Genomic DNA, 14,500 nt, shown 5'->3' on the forward strand with positions numbered 1-14,500 from the left:
TAGAAGACTGTTATGAAGATTTTCTAGCTAGCGTGGCTGTGAAACTCTGCACTGCTTAGAGCAAACAGTTTTTAAATGGTGTCAGTTGTGTGTGTTTCTGTTCAGAAAGTAGTGATTTTTGTCGCTGATAGTTGGCAAGAAATAAGCAGCAAGACAATTGGGAAGTGTTTAGCTCACTGTGGTTTCAAGCGTTCTGGCTTGGAGATGCCAAAAAAGGCCTTTAGACATTATAAAGAGAACAGCTTTTAAAAAGCGCCAGTTGCGTGTACCTATGTTGTTATCCATTTGGGCCAATGGATGCTGATTCAAAAGGCAGAGATTTTGTTTTTTTTATTTTGACTTTGTGCAGAAAGGCAATGAAGGTAGTTTGTTATCTGCACTAGGTGTTTGCACTGATTTTGTTCATTTACAGTCAACCAAAAGAACATGGCAGTGATGAATTCTTCCACCGACAACTACCGTAGATTCCGGACTACAGAGCGCACCTGATTAAAAGCCGCTGGCTCTAATTTTAGAAATAAAATCAATTTTTTAATTGTAAAGGCCGCACCGGATTTTCGGCCGCAGGTGTCCCACGTTGTAATATGAGATATTTACACAGAAAGATATTACACGTGAGGATTTTTTAACTTTTAATTAAATCCATATGGTAACAAAAACAAATACATATTGCAAATGCTTTTTTTCGAACCGTGCCCGTAACGCGGCTACTTTTAAATATACGTTGCGTATACTTCTTTACTGAACAACATTCCAATATCTCCTAACGACTGGTAAAAAATATATATACTGCAGCCTACCAGGAAAAGTTATTGATCGCCTTTAACTTAAAAGCAGCGTTCGCTCAGATCCAAAGCCGCTCGCGTAATGCGCTCCCCCCTCCTTTCCGTTTATCGCAAACTGGCATTTTTCCCACAAGACACCGCGAAACCGGGTGTGACATCATAGCATCCCGCGATGTAGTACAGAAAACAAATATAGTTAAAACTCTTCTAACTTTAACTAGAAAATGAATTACTAAGCGAAAATATTATAAACTAAATAACTGCCATAAGGCAGCACAATGCTTCGAGTGTTTTCCATGTTGATGAGGGTGAGTACAAATGACTGATTTACAATAATTTAATTGTGAAAGTGCGCTTGATTTATCGTACAATTTCATTGGACCTCTGTGAACTACTCATCAATTTTATTGGTCTACTGTTATGAGGCAAAATGTTTACGAGGCGGCATGAAAAAAATCATGTATTAGCCGCTCCGGATTAAAGGCCGCAAAGTTCAAAGCTGTTCAAAATGTGGGAAAAAAGTAGCGGCTTAAAATCCGGAATCTACGGTACTTGAACTAATGCAGTGTTATAATACTATAGTAGTATTTGTGGTGTTCTAATTTGTTCTGTATTTCATTTAAATATATAATTTGTTACTCTGCTAAATGGTAGTTTGTCTTTGTTATGCATTTTAAATGTTTCCATGAAATCAGCTAATTTGGAGCAGTCACTTAATTGGGCCAAAATGTGCTGGCCCTTATGTGCCCCAATTAACTGAAATCCACTGTATCAAGAGCCTGAGATGAAGAATTCTTGAAAGTGAGTCCATAGGTTGTGGGAATAGTTCAGTGTTGGAGTGAGTGAAGTTGATAGATGTTTTCCCCTCTGATTTAAGAGCCTGATGGTTGAGGAGCAATAACTGTTCCTGAACTTGGTGGTGTGAGACCTAAGGCTGCTGTACCTCCTTCCTGATAGCACCAACATGAAGAGGGAATGGCCTGAATGATGGGAGGTCCCTATGATGGACGCTGCTTTCCAGCAATAGCGCTTCATGTAGATATGCTCAATGGTGGAGAGAGCTTCACCCATGATGGACTGGGCTGTATCCAATACTTTTTGTAGGCTTTTCCATTCAAGGGAACTGATGTTTCCATACCAGGCCATGATGCAACCAGTCAATATACTCTCCATTTATCGAAGTTTGTCAGAGTTTTAGATGACATGCTGAATTGTTACAAACTTGTAAGGAAGTAGAGGTGCTGCTGTGCTTTCTTTGTAATGGCAGTTACGTTCTAGACTCAGGATAAACCCTCTGAAGTGATAAAGCCAAGGTATTTAAAGTTGCTGCCCCATCCACCTCTGACCCCTCAATGAGGACTGGTTCGCGGACCTCCTGCTGTAGTCAATTAGCTTCTTGGTCTTGCTGGTATTGAGTGAGATGTTGTTGTGACACCACTTAGTCAGGTTTTCAATTTCCCTCCTATAGACTGATTCATCAACACCTTTGATTCAGCCAGCCACAGAGGTGTTGTCAGCAAACCTAAATATGACATTGAAGCCATGCTTAGCCTCACAGTTATAAGTATAAAGCGAATAGAGCAGGGGGCTAAATCTTGTGGTGCACCTGTGCTGTTGGTGACTGGAAGTATTGTTGCCAATCTGAACTGACTGGGGTTTGCAAGTGATGAAATAGAGGATCCAATTGCACGAGGAGGTCTTGAGGCCTAGGAGTTGGAGCTCATTGATTAGCTTTGAGGGGATGATGGTATTGAATGCCAAACTTGTAGTCAGTGAAGAGCATCCTGATGTGTGCACCTCCACTGTTTGTGTGTTCCTGGGTTGAGTGAAGCGTCAATGAATGTTAAAGCAAGTGTCACCCCAAATTTGGTTCTTTAATTTCTTAGGCCAAGAATTAAATTGTAACAGGATTTTTTTGGTGTCTGGTTGTTTCACATTAATTGATGAAGATTTTTTTAAGGAAAATTAAAAGTCTGAAAACTTGCGGTTAAATTTCATTAACCGTGCAATTTCTGTCTAGTTTATTAACCAAAATAAATGCTCATTGGAGCAAACTCCTGTTTTGCATCTTTTTGTAGCTTCCTGAAACAGAATTGCCATCAGTATCTATACAGAATTTAAGTTGTTGGGTCTGAGGAGCATTGCAGTCTATCTTAATTGCAAGGTAGCTCTTTGTATGACTGCAAATTGGGTTTGTGCTTCATCAGTAAGCATTCTGACAAGAAGCGTCCATCATTTTGGCTTGCTCATTTGCCATGGCAGAATAGAAAATGAAGTGTCCCAATAATTACATTATAGTTTCCTTATTGTAGGACAAGAAAGCAATGTGGTATAATTAGGTTTGATTGGAGAGCATGTTTCCGGTAAGATCTGAAATTAATGATGTTGCTATAGTGACACATCTGCGACCACCAGTGCGTGAAACATAAAGTAATTCATTTGACAAGAGAAGACATCTGTTAACTGTGAGGATGCAGAGCATATTGACACTGACCTGAAATACTAGATGTTATGTGATAAATGAATAAATGGTGCTGAAACAAGAGGACAGATAATTTGTACTTAATCTGCAAGTAGAGCTTTAATCTTCCCACTGCTTGCTTTTGATAAAGCTATTGTTTAAGAACAATGCAGTGGAGAGCTCATAACTTTTAAATGGTAACTGTGGGTGAACCCTAATGATGCAATAAATTAATCCCAGTGTCAATGGATTTATCTCCATTGTATTATGAAGTCATTAGTGGTACAAACAGCTGGAACAACTTCTTTGATAAATGAATATTGTAGGCAATAATTATACCTTTAGCATTTCCAAAATTGGCATTCTTTTACAGGTGGCAGCACAAAATCTGTTTCATGTACATCATCTATGTATTTTATCTCAATAAATAACTGACATCAAGGGAGTTCTAATGAAAAGGCTAAACTGCATGATAGTGGAGTGATGAGTTAAGTGATTCATTAATAATGTTTAATGCTGTATTTATTTGTTTTCAATATGGGGTCAGTTTATCAGATGGACTTGGTGATTAGTTCCTATGTACATGTGAAAATTTCACAGAGGAAATGAGCCCGTCCCGTCAAGTGCTGGCATCTTGCCTGACTCTGTGTGGGTGCATTCTACTCAGAGTAAAGGGTTGCTTCCATATAACCTTGAAATGCTATGATCTGCTTAGAATTAACGTAAAACAACAAGTAAGTCCTAAGTTTAGTTGGTTGTTTTTACAATAGCACTTTCCCCAAAATTTCACCGATTTATACAGTAATGACTAACATAGTATGTGCTGAAATATCTGTCTAAAAGAGCTTCTGTCTCATGTAGGTGCTTCATTTGTGTGTCAAGAATGATTAATTTCAGGAATGTGCTGAATGAGAACTCGTACACCTCAAATTCCTAAAATTGATTTTAATCCTCTAATGCCATTATTAGTAGTTTAATAAAATATTTAGAATAAATTTTGTAGTCAATTCACCTGACACTTAAACTGGAATAATCAGAATCAAGTTTAATATCACCAGCATTTGTCGTAAGATTTGTTGTATTCTGGCAGCAGTGCATTGCAATACATAATAAGAACTATAAATTACAATGAGAAGTATATATTCTGTGTATATCAATTAAATATATATATTTAAATTAGTTAAGTAGTGCAAAATAAGAAGGAAAAATACTGAGTTAAGGTTCATTTTCCATTCAGAAATCTGATGACAGAGAGGAAGAAGCTGTTCCTAAAATGTTGAGTGTGTGTCTTTAGGCCTCTGTACCACCTCCTTGATGGTAGCAATGATAAGAGGGCATGTCGTGGGTGATGGCGGTCCTTAATGATGGATGTCACCTTCGTGAGGTATCGCCTTTTGAACGTGTCCTCGATGATGGTGAGGCTTGTGCCCATGATGGGGCTGGCTGAGCTTACAACTTTCTCCATATTTTCCAATCTTGTGCAGTGAACCCTGCATACCTGATGGTGATGCAACTAGTTAGAATGCCATGGTACATCTATAAGAAATTTGCAAGTGTCTATGGTGACATACCAATTATCCTCAAACTCCTAATGAAATTCCTTCTTTGCAATTGCATCAATATATTAGGCCCAGGTAGATCCTCAGAGACGTTAACACCCAAGATCTTGAAACTGCTCAACCTTTCCACTTCTGATCCTTTGATACGGACTGATGTATGTTCCTTTTACTCGCTCTTCCTGAAGTTCACAATAAATTCCTTGGTCTTACTAATATTGAGTGCAAGGTTATTGTTACAACACCACTCAACCAACCGATCTATTCAACCACCTCATCACCATCTGAAATTCTGCCAACAATGCTGAAGTCTTTAACTATTATGTATTCATAATAAAAGACACTTCAGCCCACAGATCCATGCCTACCTAGTACCCACCCAGTCATCAAGTACCCACCTACACTAAGTCTATTTTATTCTCCCCCTATTCACATTAATACATACAGCCCCAGATTCTATCACTCACTTGCAAGTATGGGGGAATTAAGATGCAACTTGCATCTTTTTTGCTTGTGGAAGGAAACCAGAATGCCCAAAGAAAACCCTTGCATTCACAAAGAGAACATGTGAACTCCACATGGACAGCACCAGAGGTAAGGATTGAACCAGGGTCTGTGAAGCTATGAGGCAGCAGCTCTATTATACAGCCATACTGCTGTATTCTGTTATTCACTCAGAAGAGCAAATCCTGCTCAAAGGACATGTCTTCTTTCTCTGGCCTTACAGCTGTTTAGATATGCTTTTTTGTAATCAGATACAGTCATTAGTAGGAAATGTTGTATTTCAACCCTATATGGAAAAGATGTTATGACAACATTCAATGAGTTGAGTGGGATGGTTTCTCTTCTGCCTAACCAATTTGTTTTAACAGTACAGATTAAGATCTGATAATTGGTTATTGATGTAAAATAATCATTTACTTCCCTTTCCACAAATGCTGCTTGATGTGTTTTGCTTCCAATATTTTTCTTAGATGATTTGTCTGTACAGGCTGAATGATGAATTATCTTTAATAACAGGTGACTGTATTTTGAAATAATTACTTGAATCTAAAATATTTAGTGAAGTCCAAAGAACGTGCCTTCCTCCATGAGAAAGATATTGGGCTTTGAAGCAAAAGCTCAACCTACCAAACAGCATCCATAGAAAGCGAAAAAATTAATGTTTTGGCCCCTTCATCAAAACTTTCAGATTTCAACATCTGCTCTTTCACTTTCCAAACTTTGAAGCTTGCTGTGTTAACTATCAGATTATTCTAATCTTTTAATGGTTACACAACTGGTATCAGTAACGTGCACTGGGAGGGAGAAATAATTTTACCTTACAGTAGTTCATTTGGCTTTTAATGGCATTATGAACGATGCCAGATTCAGGTGAAAGACGGCATTTAGAATGTAGTTGGGGGTAAAGGTAGTTATGGAGATGTGGGGTAAAGGTAGTTATGGAGATGTGGGAAGAAAGGGCTTTTAGTATATGACATGATCATATGTCTTCATGGCAGTGTTTTAGGAATGAAGCAGAACTCTGTCATGGATGCATTCAAAATGTAATCAAAGTTTCTTTTAAATCATTTTGGAAATGCTAAGAAGCTTCCCAAGAAGGGAAAATCTAGTAACCACCAGTATCTGAGACATGCCCTTCAGATATGTCACCAATGCCATCTCTAAATACCGTCTTTCACTTGGATCATTAATTTACATGTTTGTACGTTTGTATCTTGTTACAGATCTGTGTTTGCAAAAGTTATTTTTCATGGTGCATTGTTTACAAAGGCAATCAATGTTCTTCTGAATATCTTGCTTTGAATTGAGTCCTGCCATATGTGAAAATATATGGCATGCCCCAATGATGTACTAGCTTCTGTCTGTACTCTGGACTAGATCTATATTTTTCTATCATCTCTTCAGAAGTGTGCAGAGCTAATATTTGGTGTGATATTCCCAGATTTTTTACATTGCTTTCCTTCAAGTACAGAACAAATGCAAGATTAAACTTAATTATTATCTGTACAACTTGATGTAAGATTGAGTAAGTAATTTTAGTTTATTGCAGTGTTTTTCATAACTCAAAGGCCCAAAATGATTCACAGCTTCCAAATTATTCCTTTGAAGTGATTATTTGTTATTGAGTGATTAAATGCAATGATCAGTTTACATGCAGTAACATGATATGAATTAGCGTTTGTTTATTTGCTGGCCTCTGTTTAGGATTAGGATTCAGCCCAGGCACTGAGAGACTATTCTTCATGGAATTGTGTCATTAAATTATGTATACCACCTTCATGAGACTTTTAGCAGATCAGTGCAGGTTCTCCCTTCTGTGGTGTATTTAGTATTTCAGAAATATTGTAAATATATTGTTTGATTAAGCTTTCTTTGTTTCTTTACATAATTCATTATGGGTTATATGTAAGAAGTATGTGAATAGCATACATCATTACGCCACCATGTCATATGTGAGTGCAATACTGAAAGAAAAACTAGGTGGACAGACATGTCCCAGCTCTCATGTTTTTCTCTCGATTAGTTTCTGGGGTTAGAAAATATAAGTTTTATTTTTCGGAAGAGGAGTGAGTCGGTTGAGTTTAAAACCAAAAGGCAGAAATCAGACGAAATTCACAGGCTCAAAAATAGTGAGTACTGGGTAATAACAAAGCAGAAATGGCTAGTTACATCAGAAAGATAGATACATTCAATTGCATAGCACATAACTGGATGATGTGTACTGAACAAATGCAGCAATATTTTGAAGCAAATGAAATAGCCAATAAACAAAGTGCCAATGTTACTGAGTGCATTCGGTGGAAAAGCATACAGTTTGCTTAGAAGTTAACTGCTCCAACCAAATCAGCCGAAATAAGCTTTGCTGATATTGTGAATGAAATGCAGGAACATTGAGAACCAAAACCATTGTTAATTCCAGAACGCTTCAGGTTTCATACGCAGAATCATAAGGAAGGGGAGTTCATTTCAGTGCACATGACTGAACTGAAGAAATTGTCCAAGAAATGTCACTTAAGTGATCAGCTTAATAATGTAATGAGAGGTCATTTAGTTTGTGTTATCTTACAAGAAGCATTCAAAAATGGCTCCTAACTGAAGCACAACTCACATTTAAAAGATCAGTTGAAATTGCTGTATCCGTGGAAATAGCAGCCAGAGTTGCAAGTGAGTTGCAGTCAGGAATGAAAGTGAGCATGATCAAAATTGCAACATTTGAATAGAAACCTGCCTGGCTGAATAGTTTGTGTTACCATTGTGGCAGGGGCCTGTTACACCAGGCCAATGTAGGTTTAAAGGCAAAACTTGCAGAAAATGCAACAAAGTAGGACACATACAAAGAGCATGTTGGGCAGATAAAAATAAATGAACTGCGCAGGGAAGAGTAAAAGATAAAAAATAAAGTTGCAGTTTCAAAAAGAGCACTAATGTGCAAGCTGTTTATGAAAATCTGATAATGATGAGAGTGACACAGGACTGAGTAGTCTTGAGATTTATAACGTGGAAACTAACAAGAGACAAGTAATATGGCTTACACCAGAAGTGAGTGACAAATTGACTAAAATGAAATTGGACACTGGCTGAACTATTTCTGCCATAAAAAATGATTTTGAATGATATTCCAAAGATACTTTGATATTCCAAAGATACCTGCAGATATCCAACTAAAGGGTTACACTGGAGTAAAGATAATTCCTGTGGGATTGACATTTGTAACAGTGTACATTGGGTTTGTATGTGATTAAAAACTGGAGGGCCAATATTGTGGGATCATGAATGGCTGAGACAACTGCAACTTGATTGGAGATCCATCCACAATTTGCATGCCACATGCCCTCTAATAGAGTCAACTGAAAGCAAATTAAGAAAGGCACTAGATGATGCCACAGCAGTGTTCAAGGATGGCATTGGAAAGCTCAAACATATCAAGATAGTGTTAAATGAAAAGTTTTACAAAGCCTGTCTGGTTCCCTATCCCATCTGTGATAAAGTAGTCAGTAAGCTAGATCACATGGAGGCTGAAGGAGTTCTTTCCAAGGTTGAGTGGAACCCATGGGCAACAGCGATGGTCTCAGTAGACAAGAAAAATTAGTCTTGTCAGGATCTGTGGTGATGTAAGGTCACCATCAACCCAGTACTGAAGGTAGATCAATACCCTCTGGCCAGGATAGAGGATATCTTTGCAAACCTTTCTAGAGGAAAGCAGTTCATAAAAGTGGACCTAGCTGAAGCCTACCTACAGATGGAGATGGGAGAAGAATCGAAAGTGTTTCTCACCTTAAACACACACCAATATCTTTATCACTATAATAGGCTTATTTTTGGAGTAGAATCTGCTGCTGCACTCCGGCAGGAAGCTAATGACCAGGTGCTGCAAGGCTGCCCGGGCACTCAGTGTTACCTGGATGAAATCATTGTTACCGGTAAGAATGACAAGGGATATCTCCACAATCTCAAGACTGTTGAAAAGATTAGAAGATTAAGGGCTCCGAACAAGTTGTGAATTCTTTAAATCAAGTATCACTTACTGTGGTCACCACATTGACACACAAGAATTACGAGTCTGCTAAGACAGTTCAAGCCATGGTGGATGCCCCAGGTCCAAAGGACACGTCTCAGTTGCAGTCTTTCTTAGGATTTCTGAATTACTGTAACATTTTCCTGCTAAACCTGGGTACTATGCTCCTTCCCTTGAACACCTTATTGCAGATCAGGAAGAAATGGCAATGGACAAAGCAATGTGAGGAAGCTTTCCAAAAGGCAAAGGAAATGGTGACCTGGTACTCAAATATTATAATTCATATCATCCAGTGATGCTTGTCTTATGGTACAGGTGCAGTTATATCCGATTTCCTTACCATTGCACAGAAAATTTGCACACAGATTGGCAGAGAGGCCTTGAATCTGGTTTGCGGTGTGAAAGGTTTCAACCAGTACTTACACACGTGAGAGAGTTTATCCTCATTACCGATCATCAACTACTAGTGTCCATTTCAATCCACAGAAAAGTGTTTCTCTAATACCAGTGTCATGAATGCGGAGATGGGCTCCGTTTCTTGAGAACACAATTCCAAGATCAAATTCAAGAGGACAACTAATCATGATTGCTGATGGATTGTCCACTTTACCCTTGGAAAAAGAAATGCCTGAAAAATTTACAAAAAAAGACACTCCTCTTGGCGTACTTTCCCTAATGCAAATCAAAAGTCTTCCTATAAAGGCAGAGATGATCCAAAGAGAAACCAGAAAATAAAAATTGTTTCAGGTCTACACGGCATCCCAAAATGGCTGGAATGTGCAGTAAAACTTTCATGCCCCCCCCCCTTTTTTTTTTACCAGCATCAGGATGAATTTGCCCTTGACAGGTTTCATTTATGTGGGGATTGAGTGTTGATGTATCATCCAAGTTGAGAGCTAAAGCGTTGGAGGAACTACATGTTGGCCATCTAGGTGCGGTCAAAATGGAAGTATTGGCTGGAAGCTTTGTCTGGTGATCTGCAATAGAATAGGCAATTGAGCAGCTTGCCATACACTGTTTGGGAAGCCAACACGTCCAGAGCATGCTAAGAATAGTGTCTGTCCATCCCTGGGATTGGCCTGCATTGACCTGACAGAGGATTCATGTGTATCTTGTGTTACGTATCCTGTAACTGGATCACTTACCAGCAAAGATAGAGAGGTCCGCTGAAGTCTGATGGTACCATTTTTAAACATTTTTATTTATAAAGGGGCACAAAAGTAAGGTTAATACAAACATTCAGATAACATACGTCGTCAATACTCAATCTAAAGCACAGGTATAGTAATAATCAATAAGAAATAAGCTCTATCGTTGTCTAGGGGTAATATATATATTGTCCACTGTATATCTAAAAGTCTCTTGCTTTCACTGCAGTTCCACCAGCTGCCGTCTTTTGGGGGGTCGCGGTGGTGCACTTTTGTTAGAGAGAGATAGAGCTTGAATGAAACAGTTACCCGGCGGGTTTTTCTAACCGTTAGGAGTTCGATCCGTCGGAGTCTCGTTGGGGGGTGGCCGTTCACTCGTGGCCTCTCCTGTAGCTAAAGCCATTATTTCGTGGTGAGGTCGCCAATCCCAGGCAAGGAAAAGACGCACACGAACCTCCTCACCGGCTGTCGCTATTAAACGCTGTCGCAGGATTTCTAGCGTGTCTTCTGGTGCGTCTGGGGGGGGGGCCGTCTTTACAACCCCTCTTTTAGCTGAGCTCACGGGGTCTCAGATGTCAATCAGGTTGGGATGATGCAATCGCTCTCCATCTCTCCACCCACGTTGCCCTGAGGGTATACACGTAGTACAGTTCCCAATTCACAAAGGTGTCTCCACGAGACAATGACCACAGTCGCCAGCTTTTGCCTTGCCGTGAAACGAGGGACACTGCACGTATCTCTCTCTTCTCTTGGGTCATTGACCCCCCCTTCACTAGGGCTCTTGCGATTCTCACAAAGGAGGGGCTGGGATCATAACACTTGCCAGACCATTCATGGCATAAATTTCTTGGTGGTAGTGGATGCAGCTGCAAAGTGACCTGAAATGTCCCCAATAGCCTTCACTACAGCCCCAGACACTGTTGATTTTTTTTTGAGAAGCCTTTTCTTAAGGTCTGGTGTTCTAGAACATTTAGCCACTGACAATACACCACAGTTTGTTGCAGAACAGTTTCTGTAATTGCTGAAAATAAATGGAATAAGACATATTACATCTGCACCATACCACCCTGCTACATTTGGCTTGGTGGAAAGGTTTGTCCAGAGCCTAAAAAAACACACTGCGAGCATTGTCAGCAAAACACACTACACTGACGCTGACAACCCACAACTCACCAGCTATGCTGTTCCTGGACCGTCCCTTGTGTTCATGTTTGGATATCCTCATGTCTAGTCTCAGAAGTAGTATGCAGGACAAACAGCTGGGGCAAATTGAAGACTCCTCAAACAAGGAGGCTTGATGTTTCACTCCTGGACAAGCAGTCCTGGCAAGGGACTACAGAGGTGATCAAAAGAGGTACTTGGAAAGATTAAGGACAAAATTGGACCACTCTCCCACACAGTGGAGATTGCATCTAATGTCATATGGGGATGACACGTCAATCTGTTCAGGAGAGCACCGTCAGTTGTTAGAGAAGAAAGGTGTCCAGAGCTATCAGAGCTACTTCCTGCAGTCTCAGTTTGTTTCAAAGCCACAAGTCTTACCTGCCAAGCATAGTGACCTCCACCACCCTATGTCAGGAAAGAAGGTATTGTAAGAAATCTTGCACATCGATTAGATCTTTAGGCCTGAATGGGTCAATTTACAATGCTATGCTGTACGTGATTAGAGAGCAATTCATTACATATGAGTTGAGGTTCATTCTATTATGAGTTGGAATTTATAGCTAAGCAGGGAGGAGTGTAGTAGTGTATTTAATATTTAAGTAATATTGTTAATATATTTGATTAAGCAAGCTTTGTTAACATAATTCATTATGGGTTATATGTATGAAATACGTGAATGGCGTACATAATTACGTAACCACGTCATACGCTATGTGATCGCCTCAGGAAATGAAAAACTAAGTAGACAGGCACATACCGGCTCCCATGTTTTTCTTTCAATTAGTTTCTGGAGTTACAACACATCACAGCTCGGCTGCTGGGGATCAGATGCTGAAATTTGAAGTGGGCTTGACCCCAGTGTTTGATTAAGAGAATGGTTATTATTAAGCAAAACTGTAACAATTAAAATGCATGACACACTTGTACAAATCACAAGCCTCTGTAGCCATGTACTTTACTGAAAATCCACAGCTATATCACTGGCTTAGTAGCCTTCTGTTTCATGCAGTAGTATTCAGCATTCACTTTCCTACCTCTCTGCCCACACCCCTGGATAATGAATGTAAGACTGTATAAATGAGAATTTAACCTTTTAGGGAAACAATTTCAGTTAAGAATGTAAATGTGTCATTAATCTAAAAACACAGGAAAATAAAACATTTTTCTGTTTCCACATAACTTAAGGAATATGACATTTGCTTGCGTGAATATATCAATTTAGAATTTGATTGGTATAGTTGTTGAGTTAGCATTTGATTTTCAACATTTCATTTTATTAGTATGTCTTGCATTACACAGCTATTTTAAAAATGAATTGAGAAAAAATTGCGTTGTTTTTGAATCTGGAATCGAAAACCTTACAACTTGTTAATATTGAAATATTATGACCATTTTCCAGTTTTTACTAGATTATCAGAGTGAGGGCTAATTCTTTCTAACAGGGTGACAAGGGAAGTTGTTAAAATGCATCACTGTCCTGCTGTTGTGCACTTCCTAGCAACTGGTTAGAAAGACACAGATAGATTCCTTGGAATAATTTGTTCAGTCTTTGTATATTTAAGTGGGTGTATGGAACAGAACTAAAGAATTAGCAGGGAATGTGGGATTTTTTAAAAAGTTTATGATAGAGGAAAGCTGTTATATTAATTTTCTGCTCATAGGTGTCCTTCAGTAATTTTATTTCATCCTGATGTTTACGGGAAATTCTTCACTCTTGACACTTCAGGGATCCGCTGCCTATTGTCAGGGCAGCCAGTAAACCGTCAAACCAGCCAATTAATTAGCTGTTTTAATCACATGGCTGTGGATCTGACTTTGATTGACACAGGGGTGGTTGTTTACAAGCTATTTTGGCGACTAAAGTAGAAATAGTGAAGAGTTGAACTCTGCTCAGTGTGCAAGTACTGCCCCCTCCCCAACGCTAACCCCAGCAAAATGAGAGATGAATTAATTATTTGGAGAGGACATTTTAAATTTTAAATGCAGCATGCTGCAGTAGTGATTTATTTTGAATCATATTCAAGATTACCATACTGGTTTTGTGAACAGTGCTGCTATTATACATTTAATGACTCTCTCATTGAATATAAAGGGATTCCACTTTTATTTGAGTTTTATTTAAGTGTTACTGCTGTGGATTATAGTTCCTTATCAGCCAGAAGAAGAAATTCCTGCCCAGCTTTTCTGACCTGTGGATTTAGTTCTCTTTATCTTACAGCTTTCCTTTAAATTTGCATTCATTCAAACATCATTTTGTTATTTCAGTATATAATTTGTGGTTTAGTATGTTTATATAATCATTATCCATCATATCCGGCAACTTATTGACATAGCATAACACATTAATATTTAAATTTTTGCTAAAATTAATCAACAACAATGAAAACAGTAGACTATTGTATCCAGAGCAAATTGTGCCATAAAGTTATTTGTATTAGTGTATGGTTATTCAGATCTGAATGAATGTTCTTTATTGAAATGCAATTTGATATAACTAGTAAATTTCGGCAATTGTGCCTACACTGTTCTCTGTGCTTATTGTAGGAACCCTTACACAGAATGAGATGGTATTCAAACGTCTCCACTTGGGCACAGTATCTTACGGGACAGACACAATGGATGAAATACAAAACCATATTATTGGCTCATATGCGCAGGTATATATTTCAGGTGTTCATTTGAAACAAATTATTCCTATTGTGTATTTAACTGTGAAGAAATTAGTGCTTTAATAGAGTTATTATGGATTTACACTGAGTGAAAAGTATCCGAAATTCTTTTGCTGCATAGAAGATCATGTTGGTCATGAAAATGCTTTAGAATACTTGTTTTAATCCACTGAAAGATGCAAGTCACCTGGATACCTA

General features: G+C 38.7%; 1 protein-coding gene across 1 annotated transcript in view; it reads left to right on the forward strand.

Annotated features, from left to right (window-relative positions):
- Positions 1 to 14,500, forward strand: part of atp9b (ATPase phospholipid transporting 9B) — a 312,373-nt gene that overhangs the window by 221,074 nt on the left and 76,799 nt on the right. Inside the window, exon 14 of the mRNA XM_073050696.1 lies at positions 14,178 to 14,290. Coding sequence (XP_072906797.1) covers positions 14,178 to 14,290 — 113 coding nt within the window. The remainder of the gene's footprint in view (positions 1 to 14,177; positions 14,291 to 14,500) is intronic.

This window comes from Hemitrygon akajei, chromosome 1, assembly GCF_048418815.1.
Source record: "Hemitrygon akajei chromosome 1, sHemAka1.3, whole genome shotgun sequence".
NCBI lineage: Eukaryota > Metazoa > Chordata > Chondrichthyes > Myliobatiformes > Dasyatidae > Hemitrygon > Hemitrygon akajei.